The sequence below is a fragment of the Clarias gariepinus genome, chromosome 10 (genome assembly GCF_024256425.1).
Source record: "Clarias gariepinus isolate MV-2021 ecotype Netherlands chromosome 10, CGAR_prim_01v2, whole genome shotgun sequence".
NCBI lineage: Eukaryota > Metazoa > Chordata > Actinopteri > Siluriformes > Clariidae > Clarias > Clarias gariepinus.
In genome coordinates, this window is record NC_071109.1 from 27,033,593 (window position 1) to 27,051,958 (window position 18,366).

General features: G+C 43.2%; 1 protein-coding gene across 1 annotated transcript in view; it reads right to left on the reverse strand.

Annotated features, from left to right (window-relative positions):
• Window positions 1-18,366, reverse strand: part of cald1b (caldesmon 1b) — a 40,998-nt gene that overhangs the window by 10,006 nt on the left and 12,626 nt on the right. Inside the window, exons 3-14 of the mRNA XM_053506561.1 lie at window positions 8,811-8,939; window positions 7,972-8,425; window positions 7,830-7,868; window positions 6,952-7,734; window positions 5,028-5,066; window positions 4,828-4,877; window positions 4,226-4,484; window positions 3,491-3,628; window positions 2,047-2,090; window positions 1,859-1,934; window positions 1,611-1,757; window positions 1,135-1,524 (exon numbers count right to left, since the gene is read on the reverse strand). Coding sequence (XP_053362536.1) covers window positions 1,135-1,524; window positions 1,611-1,757; window positions 1,859-1,934; window positions 2,047-2,090; window positions 3,491-3,628; window positions 4,226-4,484; window positions 4,828-4,877; window positions 5,028-5,066; window positions 6,952-7,734; window positions 7,830-7,868; window positions 7,972-8,425; window positions 8,811-8,939 — 2,548 coding nt within the window. The remainder of the gene's footprint in view (window positions 1-1,134; window positions 1,525-1,610; window positions 1,758-1,858; window positions 1,935-2,046; window positions 2,091-3,490; window positions 3,629-4,225; window positions 4,485-4,827; window positions 4,878-5,027; window positions 5,067-6,951; window positions 7,735-7,829; window positions 7,869-7,971; window positions 8,426-8,810; window positions 8,940-18,366) is intronic.

Here is an 18,366-nt window from a genome sequence, read left to right on the forward strand (position 1 = left end):
TAATTGTGTGTATAGTGTATGTATCTCAATATTTCTATTAGAATTATTGATCCTGGTTTAGTGAGACCGTCTGGGCTCAGAGGAGGAGTGAAAGATTGTTCTGGATCTAGGACTCACTTACATCAGCGCTGTTATAAGGCACCCTCCATTAAAAAAAACAAACAAGGTGGACAGTAACAGGGGGACATTTTACGTTGAACCCTGGTATTACTATTGGTGTGATAAACAACATTCTAGCACAATGTGACTAAACCAAAATGGTTTATTACTAGTATATTTATCAGGCATATTTTCACGCTGTAGGTAACAGTGTGGGCGTGATATGCTTTATCGACTCTGTAAAGCAGTCCAAAAGACCAAAATTTTATTAAACAGTGAGACCTGCTATGTTTTTATAGATGATTGTCATGTGACACTGGGGACAACTAGGGGGAGTTCCATGAGAGTAACTCAGGGACACAAAATCATTTCAACACTTGAAGCATTAATAACAAAAAAATTAATGAAAAATGCAGAACGTGTTAGATTTTTCTTACTTGATTTTGTAACTGAAGTTTAAAGGACATAATTGGGAACAATTTTACACTACAGTATATTTAATTCACTAAGCTGGATCATATTCTGCATTAAATCTGTATTCTTGGTTAACCTTATAAGAGGTGGTACAGTGGTGTGGCACTATTGCCTTCCACGTCCAGGTCCTTGATTCGATTCTTGCATCGGGTCTGTGTGCATTAAGTTTGCATCCTTGGTGGGTTTCCTCTGGGTGCTCCGGTTTCCTTCCACAGTCCAAAGACATCCAGATTAGACTAATTGGCATTTCCAAATGGTCCCCTGGAGAAGGATCTGGCAACCCATTTGAGAATCCTTGCCAAAAAAAAACCAAACCCATGGACAGCTTCTAGGAAGGCCTGGCGTACTACGGTCCATGAGTTCACGAGTCGGACACGACTTAACAACTAAAAAAAACCTTATAAGAAATGGGATTTGGAATGGGCTTTAGCTTTACACAACAGGAGAAAACCGGAGACACGAGAGGAACCCCACGCAAACACAAGACTGGTGTACCACCATGACACCAATAATATTAGCTAAAACAGTTAACCCTCAGATACCTTTGATAGAACTACTCACCGGTTTGCCTCCTGCTGGTTTTCCTAGTGCTGGAGTTTTCATCTCTGGGGTCTTTTTGTCCGCGGGTTTTGTTTCCGGGGTCTTTGTATCCAGAGGCTTTTTCTCAGTCGTCTTCGTCTCAGTGGATTTCAAGCTCTTTGGTTCAGGAGTCTTTGTCTCAGTCTTCTTCATCTCACTCACTTTAGTGCTCTTAGTTTCTTGTGTTTTCGTCTCAATCGTCTTCGTCTCAGCAGGCTTCAAGCTCTTCGTTTCAGGGGTCTTCATTTCCGGTGGCTTGATTTCAGGAGTTTTGGTTCCAAGAGTCTTGGGTTCAGGAGTTTTGGTTTCTGGTGTCTTGGTCTTCCAGGTGTTGATGCGACCTGACACTCCTGTGTTCAGGCTAGCTGTTTCCTGTGAAGACATGATGTGTTGCTCGTTATTTTCACTGACAGACGAGCTTGATAAGGACAGTATCTCGAGCGCACTGTGTCAGGTACCTTGTTGACGGTGACAGTGATGGTACCGGCAGGTCCTGGAGCAGCGGGGTTCTGCACGTTACCTTTCTCCCACATGCTCTTAATACTGCGCATTCCCTCCACCACAGGAAGGTCCTTTGGAGACTTTGGTGACTTAACGTCCTTAGTCTGCACAATAAACAAATTATATAGAAGGGTTATATACAAAGAGACTACAAAGAGTCAGTCATATACATACAGTAAGCATGCGTTCACGTTTTCACCGGTACCTGAACAGCTGAGGTGTACTGCTCCAGCCTGTTACCTATCTTACACACCAATGGAGTGTGTGGCACCTTTACTGTTCTAAAAATAAAATAAAACAGTAAAACAGAACGTCAGACAATATATATATATATATATATATATATATATATATATATATACAGTATATTAACATTTAAACAATGTAACTTACATTTTTTGAGCTGACTTGCTCAGAAATTCTGCTTTCTCTCCGATCTGTATAAATCAGTAAGAAGAGTGTAAAACATAATTTTTCATTTTGCAAAGTAACAAGTTTTTTAAACTGAATCTTGGTGATATATTTTATTTTAGTATTCATTTTAGTGTTACGTATCAATGTCCAAACTAATGTCCTGAAACTACAGGTGTAATCTGGTTACCAGTTGATAGTAAACAAATATCGGATTCTTGATTCTGATTGGCCAAAATCTGTTAATTTATTTTCTATTACACTAAGTCTGACAACACTGCTAGGTGTACCTCAGAGGTTTTCATGTATTAGTTTTTTTTTTTTCAATATTCCATATCTATCCATCTACTGTATCTAGGAACCTCTGTAGTCCAATCAGGGGCCGTGGAGGCCAATGTTGACCGTTGCATTTATTTCCATTTGTATGACCGTGATAGGACGTCTGGTCACCTTTCACATGCACATTTACACACTACAGGCAATTTTAGAACACCAGTTACCCTAATATACATATTTTTGGACTGTGGAATGACACCAGAGTTCCTGGTGGAAACCCACCAAGCACGGGAAGACCATGCCCATAAAGATGTGGAGGTGCAAGGCGACAGTGCTAACGACTAAGCCACCGTGCCACCAATATTCCATATAATATGTAAAATAATATTTATTTACTTATGACTCACTCTCTATACTTCTTATCTTCTTCAGGGCCTGGAGCTTATTTAAAGCTCTGAAGCCTATTTAAGGAGATTTTGGGAATATGGTGGGGTCTTCTTCTTATCTACGAATCCATTGAAGGGGACACAAGCACATACTTCGGGCAATTTGGCAACCCCACTCAGCCTTATCTGCATGTCTTTGGATTGTGGGAGGAAACCGGAGTACCCGGAGGAAACCCACCAAGCACTATGCAAACTCCAAACACACACAAACCTGAAGTGGGAATCAAAGCATTAGCGTGGTGTAGAGGCCACACTGCTAACCACTACACCACTAGACGATGTTTTAAGGAAAACCCTAACACTTTTGAAAGGCGTCTCCAGTGTAAGTAACAATAGCTTTAACAGGAGATAGGACCTTTTCCCAGAAACTGTTTTTTTTTTTTTGGCTTTATATTCAAGACAAACTGGTGAGAATGTGATCTTTTTATAGCTGCTTATATATAACATAGACATATTTAAAACAAGAGATAACTTACAATGTGCCTATAAATATTTGTAATTGTTGACAAACTGCTGTATTAAGAGAAAAATTAAATGCTAAGGGGACATGATCTTATACGAGAAAAAAAAAAAAATCAACTCTGGTTTAAGCCAGCCTTTATAAAAGCACACCATTGATTATTATCTTCCTCTAACAATACACACCCAAGTGTTTTAGTCCTTGTATAAATAACTATTATTATTTTCAGAAGGCGTTTGCCCACCTTAGTCGAGGCTCCTTTTGGAGACAGACATTTGAACGCCAGCTTGCCGTCTTCCACAGACTCCTCTTTCTGCCGTTTCTTCTCAGCTGCCTCGGCCCTCCTGCGTTCGATCTCCTCCTTCATCTTCTGTCTCTCTTGCTGAGAAAAATGCGACAACGGGAAAGAAGTGTAAACTCTAAGCTTTGGTGTTTGTGACTCTGTGAGGTGGATTTCATTTAACTGTGATTCCTGATGTGTTACTCCCAGTGTTGGGGGACGTTACTTTTTAAAGTAAATAATTCTGTTACAAAATTACTGTCTTTAGAAAGAAATCAGTTACATCACAGTGTTAGTTTCTGATAAAAGTAACTAGTTCGAGAAAAGTAAGGCCGTAAGTACGGTTCATCATGATTCACCGCAGGTTTTGGCGTCGGTCCTCGCATAGTCAAAATGCATAGGTGAGATAGGGGAATAACAGCAGGAATAATAGAGGTGGGGCTGGGTATCGGGGGCGGGGCTTGTGGGACGACTTTCACACACACACTAATGGATTGGTCTGACTGCTGTCTGGCTCACGGATTGCATAAGTTGTCTAAATAACGGATTACATTTTTAAAAAAGTAACTAAATAACTCAGTATTTAAATGGCGGCCCTAACGCGTTAGATCACTCGTTACATAAAAAAAGTAATCCAAGTACTCTAACGCTTTACACCCAACACTGGTTATTTCTCATCAAGGTCTCTACAGCACGTACGTCCTCTTTGGCCTTCTTTTCTGCCTGCTCCTGTTTCTTCTGCTTCTCCTCTTCCTCCAGGATCTTCCTCCTTTCCTCTCTCTTCTTCTTCAGTTCCTCGAGCTCAGCTTCAGCCGTCTGCTGTTTCTGCTTCATCTTCTCAAACTCCTCACTTTCCGTCTCGTTTCTCCGGCGCTTCAATTCCACCAACTTCCGCTCGGCCTCCTGCTTCGCCGCCGGGTCCAGCTTCTCTACCTCGGGCGTGCGTAGCCCTATGCGGCTACACACACATACACACATTTATACATGTCAGCATTTTGAATAGCATATCAGTCTATCCATCACATCAAGCACTCAAAGCCGTTATATCGAAAAAATCAGGACCTTATGATCTGTTACTACTAAACTATGAATAAAACAAAAAGTCAGAACAGAACCTCCCGAGACTCAAATGTCCTCATATGAGGACGTGACATTTTTGGTCCAACTACATTGTCTGTATATTCTTGTAAAATCCTCATATGAGGACAGTTAATCTTCGGTTAATGATAATAATTCTTAGATAGTTCTTTTATGTTCACAGTAAGGAGTCGGGTCTCCAGAGGCGGTTCTGTTACACATACCCTACTGGCTTTTCGGGTTTCTTAAATGGTGAGGAACTTTCTTCATTCTGCTCAAATGAACAGAGAAAAAAAAACGTGTTAATGTTTAGGAAGCTTCAAATGATAATAATAATAATAATAATAATAATAATAATAATAATTTCACATAGTAATAATGATTTGAAAATGACATTGTATGATCCAAACCAGAAGCAGCTTACCTTGTCACGTAAGAAGGAAGGTTTAGGCTTTTCCACAACCTAAAAAAAGAGCAAAATTAGATTAGAAAGAAGTGATTCAGTTTTTTTTTTCCATAAAAAGTAAATGTCCAGCCAGGCTATGATTTAACGTCCTGATTATTACTTCACCAGTAAGACCTCGACATTATTATAGCCATTTTTATTAGGATTAGAAAATATAATAAAAGCATGCATAGAAAAATAGGCACCAAGAGTGTAGTACAGTATGTCTGATTCATATTTCCACCGCATACTGTGACCCGCAGACAGCAAGCAAACACCACAGCAATACCTAAAGGAAAAATCCACCCTGAACAAGTTTCATGTCACAATTTACACCGATCAGACATAACGTAATTAAAATCCAAAACATTTAGCCGAAACTGTGCCACCAGAGCAGCTCTGGCCCTTTGGGTCATGACTCCACATGACCACTGGGGTGCGCTGTGGTGTCCGGCACCAGGATGTTAGCGCTGGATGCTTTGGGAGCTGTGGGTTGCCGAGGGGCATCAGACTTGTTTGTCCGGCACATTCCATGGATGCTTAATAGACTTTAAATCTGGGAATTAATTTTAATTTGGAGGCCAGATCAAATACCCTGAACTCTTTGCCTGCTAAGCCCCATACACAGCAAGCTGTGATGCACTGAGTCTTCTGATACCCTTCCATTGTTACCAGCTTGAACTTTTTTTTTCAGCAATTTGTGCTCCTCTAAGGTTAAACCGGACCGGCTTTTGGTCCCCACAGGTACGATAATGAATGGCCTGAACGTCTTTTAACTGGAGTACACGGAGGAAACCTACCAAGCACTGGGAGAACATGAAAACCCCATGCACACAGACCCGAGGTGGGAATCAAACCCGAAACTGGGAGGGGCAAGTTGACAGTGCCTACTATTAAGCCATCGTGCCACCTCCCTTATTTCGTTTTATTATTATTTTTTTATAATTCAACAAGTTACCCCACAGGTCTCGAAGTTTCTCCCAATGTTAAAGCCCCAGCTGAATTACCCTCCAGATAATGCCTTTTTGTTTTGTTTTGTTTCAGCTGGGGCCACAGGACTACACCATCACCAGGTGAATTACTGTAAATAAGCTAATTGGCGGTCCCAAATTGCCCATAATGATGTGTGCACTGCGATGGCTTGGCATCATGTCCAGGATGGACCCCGTCCTTAACGCCCCCTGTGACCCTGTATACTGGATAAAGCGGTACAGAAGGTAAAAAAATGAGTCATTTGAATGAATCCATCAGTCAACAGATGATAACCTCAACAAAGTGGACTTCATGTTAACTAAAAATGTTATAGAAAAGATTTATGGATCGTATGGTCGTACTAGTACTGTATATGTTACTGCATCACCCAAATGATGATCTGTTCCCTTTTGATTCTGGTTCCTCTCAATATTTTTTTAAATATGTTGGCTAAAGGAGTTTTCCTCACCACCGTCACCTCTGACTTACTTATCAGGCACAAACTGATAAAGCTTTCAATTTATATCCAGATTTTTTACATTGCTGTAAAGCTGCTTTGTGATGATGTCCCGTCATAAAACCACTAAACAAATAAAACAGAATAGAATTTAATATAAATAAACTGAATCATGGTTATCCCTTACCGCTGATTAAAAATGTTCAAATGTTTTCTTATACAGTACGACGCAGCGTTACTACTAGAAATGAGACATCTGCTAAAGTCTATAAACATATTAAGTGTTTCAGGGTGGATTTTTCCTTTCATAGATTTTTGTTAATACCAAAAACGTGAAGAAGGTAAATTAATCTGCGATGCTGTGTTCATAACAAACTCGTGACCACACCATGTAAGGAAGAGTGTAAAACAGAAACAGATGACAAGACTGTCATGTGGTCTGCAGAGCTTCAACCCAAGCTTGAAGGTGAATACCTCCTTTGGTTTAACTTTATCCTCAATTTTTGCTTTGGATTTTTCTTCCGCTTCCTTCTTCCATTTTGGTTTTTCTTCAACCTCCTTCTTCAAAACCGACTGTTTCTCTTCAATCTTGTTAGGGGGTGCGGCTTTCTCCTCTACCTTAACTTTTACAGAAGGCTTCTCCTCAGGTTGTTTCTTCGGAAGTTCAATCTTCACTTCTACTTCTTTCTTTGACCTCTCTGGCTTTTCTTCAGCTTTTTTCTCTGGTATTCGCGGTTTCTCCTCTTCTTGCCTCACTTTCACCACCACCATCATCTCCAGTGGTGGTTCATTAATACCTTCCTTTAATTTCTCCACCTCTTTCTTTACTGGTTCAGGTTCAAATACGTGTTTCTGGGGTTTCTCCACCTCCGTCTTCTCCAACACAACCTCAGGTGTTTCTTTTTGTGGTTCCTCCACTGCCTTCGTCTCCACTGGAGGCTCAGTTGTTTTCTTTGGCGCTTCCTCCACTTTCTTGGTCTCCAGGGAAGGTTCATCCTGAACAGCAGGTGTTTCTGATGGTGCCTCTAAAGTTCTTTCCTCCTCCACAGGCTTTTCTTCCTCCTCGATCTTGGATATTACAGGTTCCTCGCTGAACGCTGCCTCAACTTTTTCTTTAGCATCAACCTGACTGTCTTCATTTGATAATAAGCCTTTATCATTAATCTCTTTATTTTCTAAATCTGTGCCTTCTAAACCGGTAGCTTTTTTCTCCTCATCCACATTGCTTGTACTAACAGATTCATCTTCGTGCTTTTCCTACAAAATATAGCAAATAATTTATGCAACTTATATATATTTTTTCCAAATTTTGACCCAAAACACAGACAGGTCTAGGTTAGTAACAAGCATACCTTATTTGCTGACTCTTGGTCTTTTTCTTCAGTGGATCGCTGTAGGAAATTTCACAACATATTAATTTTTCAATCCTACTTCATGTATATCTAAAACTATTGGGAAAATACTTTCAAAGTATTTAAACTTTAGGGAAGCAACCTGTTCTCCGAGGTAGGATCTCCTGGGCCTCTCAGCTTCCTCCTCTTCCTCTTTCTTCTCCACACTGTCTTCTTGTGTTTCCTTTGCTACCTTTAAAACAGGTTCTGGCACGGGTTCCTCCTTCACTGGGACTGTCTCCGCTTCCTTTTTCTCTTCTACCTTCTCTGTCCAGGAGTTGGTCTCTAAGGACGGAACATCGTTTTTAGTGGTCTCCTCATCTGCATCTCTGAGACGGCTCCTGCGGCTTGGCCTGTCCTCGCTGGTTGTGGTGGTGGTGGTGTCAGCGGTTTCTCCATCAGTGATGGTGGGGTCAAACTCCTTTTGTCTCTCCAAGGCTTCCTTCATCCTCCTCTGTCTGCGCTCCTCACGCTTGGCCAGACGCTCTAGGAGAGCCTGGTCATCATCGTTAGCGGCTGGAGCGGTAATCAGTGCTGATGAACCTGTGTCTGTTACACTGGTAAAGAAAAGTGCAAAAGATTATGATCATAAAAGAACATAATCAGATTTAGTTAAATGTTACACATTGTCACTGCTCGAGTCAAGTGCCTCAGTTCACATGAAAGGGGGTTAGAGCAAATCAGATGTTCCCCTATTGTTCCCTTAGATACCCCCTTACTCAGCTTAGCTCTAAACTTTGCCACATGACCCCCACCCCCCACCCCCCCAAAAAAATAAAAATTATAATAATAATAAAATTACATCCCTGTGTAAAAATTAATGCTAACACATGAATTGGTTACGCTAGTATAGGTTTTTTTTTTTTTAATATATGTTTTGATGTTGTTTTGAGTTTTCTGTAGTGTTGGACTGACCCTGTTAGCAATGGAAGCACACTCTACCTGTCGGTGCTGTTGAGTTCTTTGGCAGTGTTGCTAAGCTCCTCGTTCTCCATGTTGCGTAGCCTTTCCTGTCGGGCACGCCTCCTTCTCTCTCGAGCAGCCTCTTCATCATCGTCATCAACTTTCATCCTTAACAGACAGCAAAATACATACACATATCCATGTTGGTTCATTTGATTCAGATGAGTTTGAGTTCGAATATAAACACTGGTATGAATACTGACATCTTTCATAATACTTGGTAATAATAATTGGTGCAATAATTCATAGATAAATGTTGAGGTTTGTAGACATTTTTTGGGTCTGTATATATACAGTACTGTTTAAAAAGTGCTGTTTTTTATCTATATTAGAAATTTTGTTATATCTGTTTATCACGTCAGCATTATTATGTACAAAATTATTTGCTATATACCACTATAACCAACCAATCCAGACATAATAAACGTACAAAACACAATTTGTACCCATGATATAATAATGGTGTATTTATATACGTAAGTAGACTTATTACTGAATATAAACGCATACAGATTCTCTCACATTATTGTACAGTACAGCATGTACTAGTCCTGTTCAATATCAAGTTAATAAGAATATTCCCAGTATTTGCTTTAACTGCCAATGTTAATATTATTAGATTAAATGTCTTGATTATCTTGATGCCCAAGAGTGATTATGATGATTATTATTAATACAGATTTTGCATGTTCACTAAGCATTAATGGATAAACACTGACCCAGTCAGACACACATTTTTGCGGCTAAACCTAATGACAGAGTAACAAGCAGAAAGCACTTTGGATAGGTGGAGAGGAAAGTGCTGTGTGCATGCTAATGGTGATTTATGTAACCGTTCCAGATTTTGCCCAAACAGCCCAGTTAGGGCAGCAGTTTCTGTTCCACACTCTCTCACATCTGACACTCAGTGCACCGATGCAGCTCAGAGAACATTTAATTCTCCCTCCACTGTTTAACCAGTCTGGTCTGGCCTCAGCATGCCAGTGTTAAACAGGCAACGCATGTTTGAAATGGCCCATTGATAAAGGATGGGGATTATTTTCCCCTTCTCCTCTTAACTTCCCTCTTGCCGATGATTTACAGATGTTGCGGATGGTGGAAAGATCCAAAACAGAGACAACAAGCCTGTATATTCTTTCCGATCCCATCCTGTAGGTCAGTGATTTTCAAACTGGAAAGGTTATTTAAAGAGACAGACAAAGGGGCATCCGCATTTAAAAAAGGTTTTCTTTAGAATGATTTGCGAGGTGTCATCTTGTCTATGCATGATTTATGTCTGTCAAATACAGTACGCAATGTAACAATCAGAAATTAAGGGGAGCAGAGGAAGCAATTTAGTGACTGGGTGAAGTTACAGTATGCAGAGGTGAGTGGAGTAGCTCAAGTAAGAGTTACTCAAGTAGAAGTAAAAGTAGTCATTCAAAATATTACTCAAGTGAGAGTTAAAAAAAGTATTTGGTGAAAAGACTACTCAAGTACTGAGTAACTGTTTTAATCGTAATGTACAAATTTCTTTTTATATAATAATTATATAATAATTATATAATAATTATATGTATATATATATATATATATACTGTATATTATTATATTATAATACAATATTGTATGTATTATATAATAGTATAGTTATAATAATTATATATGCCAACATTGCAACATTTAATGAAACAGTGGTCATGTGACTACATGTTGTCATGATTTATGCCCTGTCTGCCTCGTATTCCTTTTTTTTCTCCACGCTGTCACCTTACCCACGTGCCCATGTTTTCCCCCAGCCTGTCATGCATTCTTTCCCACGCCCCCGTTTCCGCCCCGTCCACACACCTGTTTCTCATCTCCTCCGCTGATTATCCCAGTGATTTAAGCACGCGCTGCGCGCTGCTCAGATCGCTGGATTATTGTGTGTTTATACCTCGATTCTCTCGCGTTCTCTTTCATCGTCTTTCACGTTACGACCTCGCTTTGTTTTCTCTCGTTTTTGATTTTTTGCCTGCCGATTTTGATTGTTCGCCTGCCTTTTGCTCTCCCGGTTTCGACTCACGCTTCCCCCTTTGATTTACGGCTCCCGTCTCTCGTCCTTTTGGTTTCGCTTTGCCTCGCTGCTTGTCTTCCCGGTTTTGACCTCGCGCTTTCCTTTTGACTACGGCTCTCGCTTTGTGTTTTGTTTTTGACGCTTCGCTGACGGACTCACGGCATTCGACCCTCGCTCACGCCTCCGACCACGCCCCCCCACATCTCGATACAGTCATTATCCGCGCTTGGATTCATATCGTTCTGCCATTTCCTGCGTGACAGAATAATCCAGCCAGCTATGGATCCAGCGGCTTCTGACCGTATGAGAGCGGCATTGGAGAGTCAAAGTGCTTTGCTTGGAACTCATCAACAGGAACTGCTCAGCACAAAACAGACTCTCGCTGACGTCACGTCCCAGCTCCAGAGGCTCCAACTCTCCCTACCGCAAGGAGCCAACCCCCACGTGCAGCAGGAGCCACGCCTCCCCGCCCCGCCCACCTACGAGGGAGATCCAGGCACCTGCCGCTCCTTTCTATCTCAGTGTTCCCTGATCTTCGAACTCCAAGCCTCCGCCTTCTCAACCGAACGATCCAAGGTGGCCTACGTCATCACGCTCCTGTCAGGACGTGCCCGGGAATGGAGCACCGCGCTTTGGGATGCCCATGACCCCTGCTGCTCCAATTACGAGGACTTCGCCAGAGAAATGAAGAGAGTGTTCGACCGCTCATGCCACGGCAGAGAGGCAGGTAGAAGACTGCTGAAACTCCGCCAAGGCTCGCGCTCGGCCTATGATTATGCCATTGAGTTCCAGACCCTGGCCCTCTCCAGCGGCTGGAACAACCGAGCGCTATGTGACGTATTTATGGAGGGGCTGACAGAGAAGCTCCAAGATGAGCTAATATCACGAGAGCTCCCCTCGTCTCTCCAAGAGCTTATGGATCTGGCCGGCCGAGTAGATGCACGCCTCCGTCTTCGTAGGCCGGTTCGGTTTTCTCCACCCAGGACTCTGCCGCGACCTCCACCTTTACGAGTTGAACCCCAGGAGGAACCCATGCAACTGGGCAGAACCCGCATCACCCAAGAAGAGCGTCTCCGCCGCCGAGTGGAAGGGGCCTGCTTTTACTGTGGGAAACCAGGACACCTACTCAGGAACTGTCCAGCAAAAGGGGGCGCCCTAGTGACAGCTTGGAGACAAGGTGGGTCTGTCGCTCATGGATGAGAAGGATGGGAAGCAGGTGACGTTGCTCTGGGAGTCTCCTTGGAGCACTAGAGGGCGGGACTCCAAGGAGACTCCCAGAGCAACGTCACCTGCTTCCCATCCTTCTCATCCATGAGCGACAGACCCACCTTGTGCAGGCCCTGGTTGACTCAGGTTCAGATCGTAACCTGCTGAATGCGGCTTCAGCCAAAACCCTGGGTATTCCCGCGCTGCCCTTGGAGAACCATCTCAAGGTCCAGGCCCTCGACGGGAGTTCGCTCCCATCTATCACCCACAGAACCCCTCTCATTGGTCTAAGGGTCTCCGGCAACCACTTGGAACAGACGTCGCTGTTCATCATGGAGGGGTCACATGCCACGGTCGTCCTAGGCCTCCCCTGGTTAACCCAACACAACCCGCACATTGATTGGGTTAGGAACTCTATCGTAGCATGGAACCCATCTTGTTCCACGTCATGTTTACGCGCCGCCACCACGCCATGCCTCGACCCTGTTCCCACAGAGGAGTCACTGGACCTCACCCGTGTCCCCCCAGAATACCATGACCTCAGGAACGTGTTTAGCAAATCTCGTGCTGTCTCTCTTCCCCCTCACCGACCATACGACTGCGCCATTGACCTTCTCCCAGGCACCACCCCCCCCAAGGGCCGTCTTTACTCTCTGTCACCCAAAGAACGCCAAGCCATGGATCAGTACATCACGGAATCCCTCGCTGCAGGAATCATCCGCCCTTCTTCTTCTCCGGCAGGAGCCGGATTCTTCTTCGTAGGCAAGAAAGATGGTTCCCTTCGCCCGTGCATTGATTATAGGGGTCTCAACGACATCACAATAAAGAACCGGTACCCCCTTCCTCTAATGTCTACTGCCTTCGAACTCCTCCAGGGGGCCAGCATCTTCACCAAGCTCGATCTGCGCAACGCCTATCACCTTGTCCGCATTCGGGAAGGGGATGAATGGAAAACAGCCTTCAACACACCAACTGGACATTATGAATATCTGGTGGTCCCCTTTGGACTTACTAATGCCCCTGGAGTTTTTCAGGCCTTAATCAATGACGTTCTCAGAGATTTTCTCAATTCTTTTGTATTCGTCTATCTGGATGATATCCTGATCTTCTCTCAGAACCCAGAAGAACACCAACATCACGTCAGGCAGGTGCTGCAGAGGCTGCTGGAGAACAACTTGTTCATCAAGGCTGAGAAGTGCGAGTTTCACACCACGTCTACCACGTTCCTCGGGTTCACCATCGGCCCCAAAGGCATCGAGATGGAACCTGCTAAGGTCCAAGCTGTCACTAGGTGGCCCACCCCTACCTCACGGCAAGAACTTCAGAGGTTCTTAGGCTTCGCTAACTTTTATCGACGGTTTATCCGAGGCTACAGCTCCATCGCCGCCCCTCTAACAGCCCTCACGTCTACTAAGACCCATTTCTGCTGGAACCCGGAATCTGAGAAAGCCTTCAGCGAACTTAAGAAGCGGTTCACCTCCGCCCCGATCCTCACCATCCCAGACCCGTCACGTCAGTTCATCGTGGAGGTCGACGCCTCCAGCACTGGAGTAGGAGGAATCCTCTCACAAAGATCCAACCTGGATAATAAACTGCACCCATGCTCCTTCTTCTCCCACCGCCTAACTCCTGCTGAAAGTAATTACGGCATCGGAGACCGTGAACTCTTAGCCATCAAGTTAGCCCTGGAGGAATGGAGACACTGGCTAGAGGGAACGGAGGTCCCATTCCTAGTTTGGACCGACCACAGGAACCTCGAGTACCTACGGAGCGCCAAGAGGCTCAATTCTCGCCAGGCCCGTTGGTCCCTCTTCTTCGCAAGGTTCAACCTTTCCCTCTCCTACCGACCAGGGTCTAAGAACACCAAGCCGGACGCCCTTTCGAGACTATTTACGACCACCCAAGACCCTGCCACAGGTGAAACTATTTTGCCACCCCCCTGCCTACTCGCCGTGGCCGAGCTCGACATCGAAACCAGTGTCAAGCAAGCCCTATCTCATGAACCAAGCTCGAAATTGCCCTGAGGTGTATGGCTGCTCGAGATGTTACCTCCTGGAGCCGTTTCCTACCTTGGGTTGAGTACGCCCATAACTCCCAACCCTCATCATCCACTGGTCTGTCTCCCTTCCAGTGCTGCCTGGGCTATCAACCGCCACTATTCCCGTCTCAGGAGGAGGAGGTCAGCGTCCCATCTGCCCAAGCTTTTGTCAGGCGCTGCAAAAAGACCTGGCTGCAAGCAAGGAGAACGCTGTTACGGGTCGGCAAGAGATACAAGACACAGGCCGACCGCAGACGCTCTCAGGCTCCCAAGTACAGGGTGGGACAGAGAGTCATGCTCGCTGCCAGAGATATCCCCCTAAAGACCACCTGCCGCAAGCTCTCCCCTCGTTACCTCGGCCCCTTTACCATCACCAAGATAGTCAACCCCTGCGCTGTTAAACTCTTGCTCCCCTCAACTATGCGGCGAATTAATTCTACATTCCACGTGTCCCAGCTGCGCCGTCTCGCCTCATGCCCATTAAGGTCATGATTTATGCCCTGTCTGCCTCGTATTCCTTTTTTTTCTCCACGCTGTCACCTTACCCACGTGCCCATGTTTTCCCCCAGCCTGTCATGCATTCTTTCCCACGCCCCCGTTTCCGCCCCGTCCACACACCTGTTTCTCATCTCCTCCGCTGATTATCCCAGTGATTTAAGCACGCGCTGCGCGCTGCTCAGATCGCTGGATTATTGTGTGTTTATACCTCGATTCTCTCGCGTTCTCTTTCATCGTCTTTCACGTTACGACCTCGCTTTGTTTTCTCTCGTTTTTGATTTTTTGCCTGCCGATTTTGATTGTTCGCCTGCCTTTTGCTCTCCCGGTTTCGACTCACGCTTCCCCCTTTGATTTACGGCTCCCGTCTCTCGTCCTTTTGGTTTCGCTTTGCCTCGCTGCTTGTCTTCCCGGTTTTGACCTCGCGCTTTCCTTTTGACTACGGCTCTCGCTTTGTGTTTTGTTTTTGACGCTTCGCTGACGGACTCACGGCATTCGACCCTCGCTCACACCTCCGACCACGCCCCCCCACATCTCGATACAGTCATTATCCGCGCTTGGATTCATATCGTTCTGCCATTTCCTGCGTGACACATGTGGTTCTTGTTACCGCCACTGATTGGTCAAACTGAGTCATGTGATTATTGTTGCTGCGTCTGATTGGTGAAACAGTCAAGCGCTAGATCTACCGGCGGCATGTGCACGTAGAATAAACGGTTCGAAAAGTAACGAGTAGCGAGAGTAGAGTTTCTTCTTCACAAATCTACTCAAGTAAAAGTAAAAAGTATGGTGCAGTAAAACTACTCATAGAAGTAATTTTATTTCGGAGTAAATGTAACTCGTTACTACCCACCTCTGGATATATGTGGAGTTTCTTTAGCTCGACTATTATAGAGAACTTCCTTATGGATCTGCTGCAAGTGACCAGTATAGAGCAGCTATTGAAGAAGAATGAATAGAATTTATTATGTACTTTATATTCTAAAATACGTTGACTTCTCATTAGCATCTTCATTTATTTGTTGGCCAGAAGAAAAACTTTTTTTTACTGTCCCAGATCATTATTAAGCTACAATGAGCTGCATAACTGCTTTTTCCAAATATATCAGCGTTAGCATAAAAAAAATTAAAAAAAATCAGCCATAATTGTTGCAGCGGGAGAGATAATGGGGAGGTCTGTCCAACACGCCATGTTCAAACAAAGCACGACTGAATGCATTTGGTTGTTTATTAGCACCAAACAAACCATTATCTTAGAAGCAAACTGCATAAAATGTGGTGTGTTCATGAGCATTTAGCAGTCAATAGTAAAAAGGCTTCCTACTCAACCCACAGGTGATATTAAATAACCCGCCGCCACTACGCCATACAAACCCCAAAACATCCCTTTCTCCTACAATAATGTTTAAGGCATTAAAAGCTCCTGTATTAGTAAGTTTTACTGTATGTTCTGGAAAATCTCCTCTTAAAACCCCACTTTCCTCTTATGAGGACATCACTTAAAGCTTTATAGATATCAGGTGCTAATAAACTGAAACAGTGACGAGAACCTACAAGGTCCACAACAGTAGGGTCCAGATCTCAGGAGCATCTCTTGATAGACAAGCCAAACATTTTCCAATCCTCCTATTAATGTTTTTTTTGCCCCACTACTAAGGCACAATGTGATTTAAATGCCTTTGGGCTTACATGAGTACAAGGTTAATCTCTAGCAGGTCCAGCTCACAACTGGTATCCTGCATAGCCATCACGTAAAGGGTATAGTTGAATGATTTTATTAAAGTTCAGAGAGAAATGTTCTGTGAATGTGTCTCAGATGTTGTAATGATTTAAGAGCAATAAGAACATTCTTCTTTCATTGTCCTTCTCCACTGTTTACAGTATTATGTTCAGGGAGGAACGTCTTCCACTGATGAGAATTTATGCTCCGAAGTTGTTGGAAACAGCATCAGAATCAGTGGAGTGTAAGAATGATTCAGTGAAAGGCCTGATTTCCTCTTTAAACACATGGATGTTCCATCTTTCGGACCTGAAACAAACCCTCATCATACTACATTAAAACAATTGTAGGTTTCTTTCTCAACGGTGCATCACCTCAGCAGAGAAACGACTTGGATATTCTCTATGAAAAATCACTCATAATTTGGTTACCCTGGGCACGGTTCCACGTGTGATTAATATCATGTGTGGTTATATTTTTAAAACTGCATTTCAACTATCCAACCACACATAGTGCTGACATCCTTTACTCGTTTTAAAAGTTCTGGAAAATCTCCTCTTAAAACCACACTTTGAAGTACATTATAATTTAGCTTTGATGTTCTCCCAGCTCTTGGTGGGTTTCTTCCGGGTACTTCGGTTTCCTCCCACTGTGCAAAGACTTTGTATACTGTATACTGTACATATTAGGCTGACTGGCATTCTAATATGATGTTTGTATGTGTGTGCCCTGCAATTGACTGGCACCCCGTGGCAACACCATGACCTACAGTAAGTCTCCTGGAATAGACTCCAGGGCCCGCCTTGACCCTCTATACAGAATAAAGCAGTATAAATGATTTAAAGGGAAGTTGATCTAAAATGCCATCTCAGAAGTGTTTTTCTTGACTTTGCAACCCGTCCATATATATATATATATATATATATATATATATATACACATATATATATATATATATATATATATATATACATATATATCCGTGATAGACAAATTAGTTTGGATCAGAGTTTCCTTCGTTCTACAGAGCAAGTTTTTCTTTTAGTCCTCCTAGACTGATGAAGTAGAATAAGCCACTGAATGTTAGAATTTGATATATAACGTACAGTAGATAGTAAAATGGTCACATTCACACACTTCGGGCAATTTGGAAACACCAGTCAGGCTTGTCTGCATGTCGTTGGACTGTGGGAGGAAACCAGAGAACCCAGAGGAAACCCACCAAGCACAGGGAGGACATGCAAACTCCATGCACACAGGCTGGCTTTTATTCAAACTAGAATTTTATATTTAAATGCCTTTTTTCTTTGTTTTCATCAAAATACATGCAAAAAAAATAAAATAATCAGTTCTGGAAAGTCTAATTTTCAATCTTACATATGATAGTAAAATATCCAAGCCTGGCTCCTCGCAGACCACCACATAATGTCAAAACTGTAAAGTTTTTCCCCCTGTAGATATGAAACATTCACACGCTGCATGAGCGTATCTGTCGTCCTCAAGTGTACACAACCGCCTGCCAGTCCTTATAAGGCCAGCTGGATTGTGGGATTTGTAGGAGGACGCGGCAGACCCAGAATTGCTTAGAAAACAATGTTAACCCATAATGAGCAAATAAAAAAAAAAAAAAGCAAACAAAAAGGCGTTCACAGAGACTTGCGTGTGAGCTGTTCAGAACTTGTCCTTATTGGATTATAATAAACATGCAATAAATGGACAAGTAATTTACAATCTACAATTTTTCACTGAAAAGTATGAAACACAAACGAGCTGCGACAGGCCAGGCTCTAATCTGCTTTAAAATTTTAAGAATTTATTTAACTTCTATATTTTAATGTCTTTTCCGGATGTGTATAATATCACACGATATAATGTGAAATAAAACACTTAAAACTGCATAAAACATCATTCCATTACAGAGCTGTTGCTATCTTTATTTCACAGCCTGCAGTTGAATATTATAGCGTCTGCACTGTAAATACTCCAACAGACCAACAGAGCAACAGAGGAAGATTTACAGATGCCACAAGCTTTATAAGGA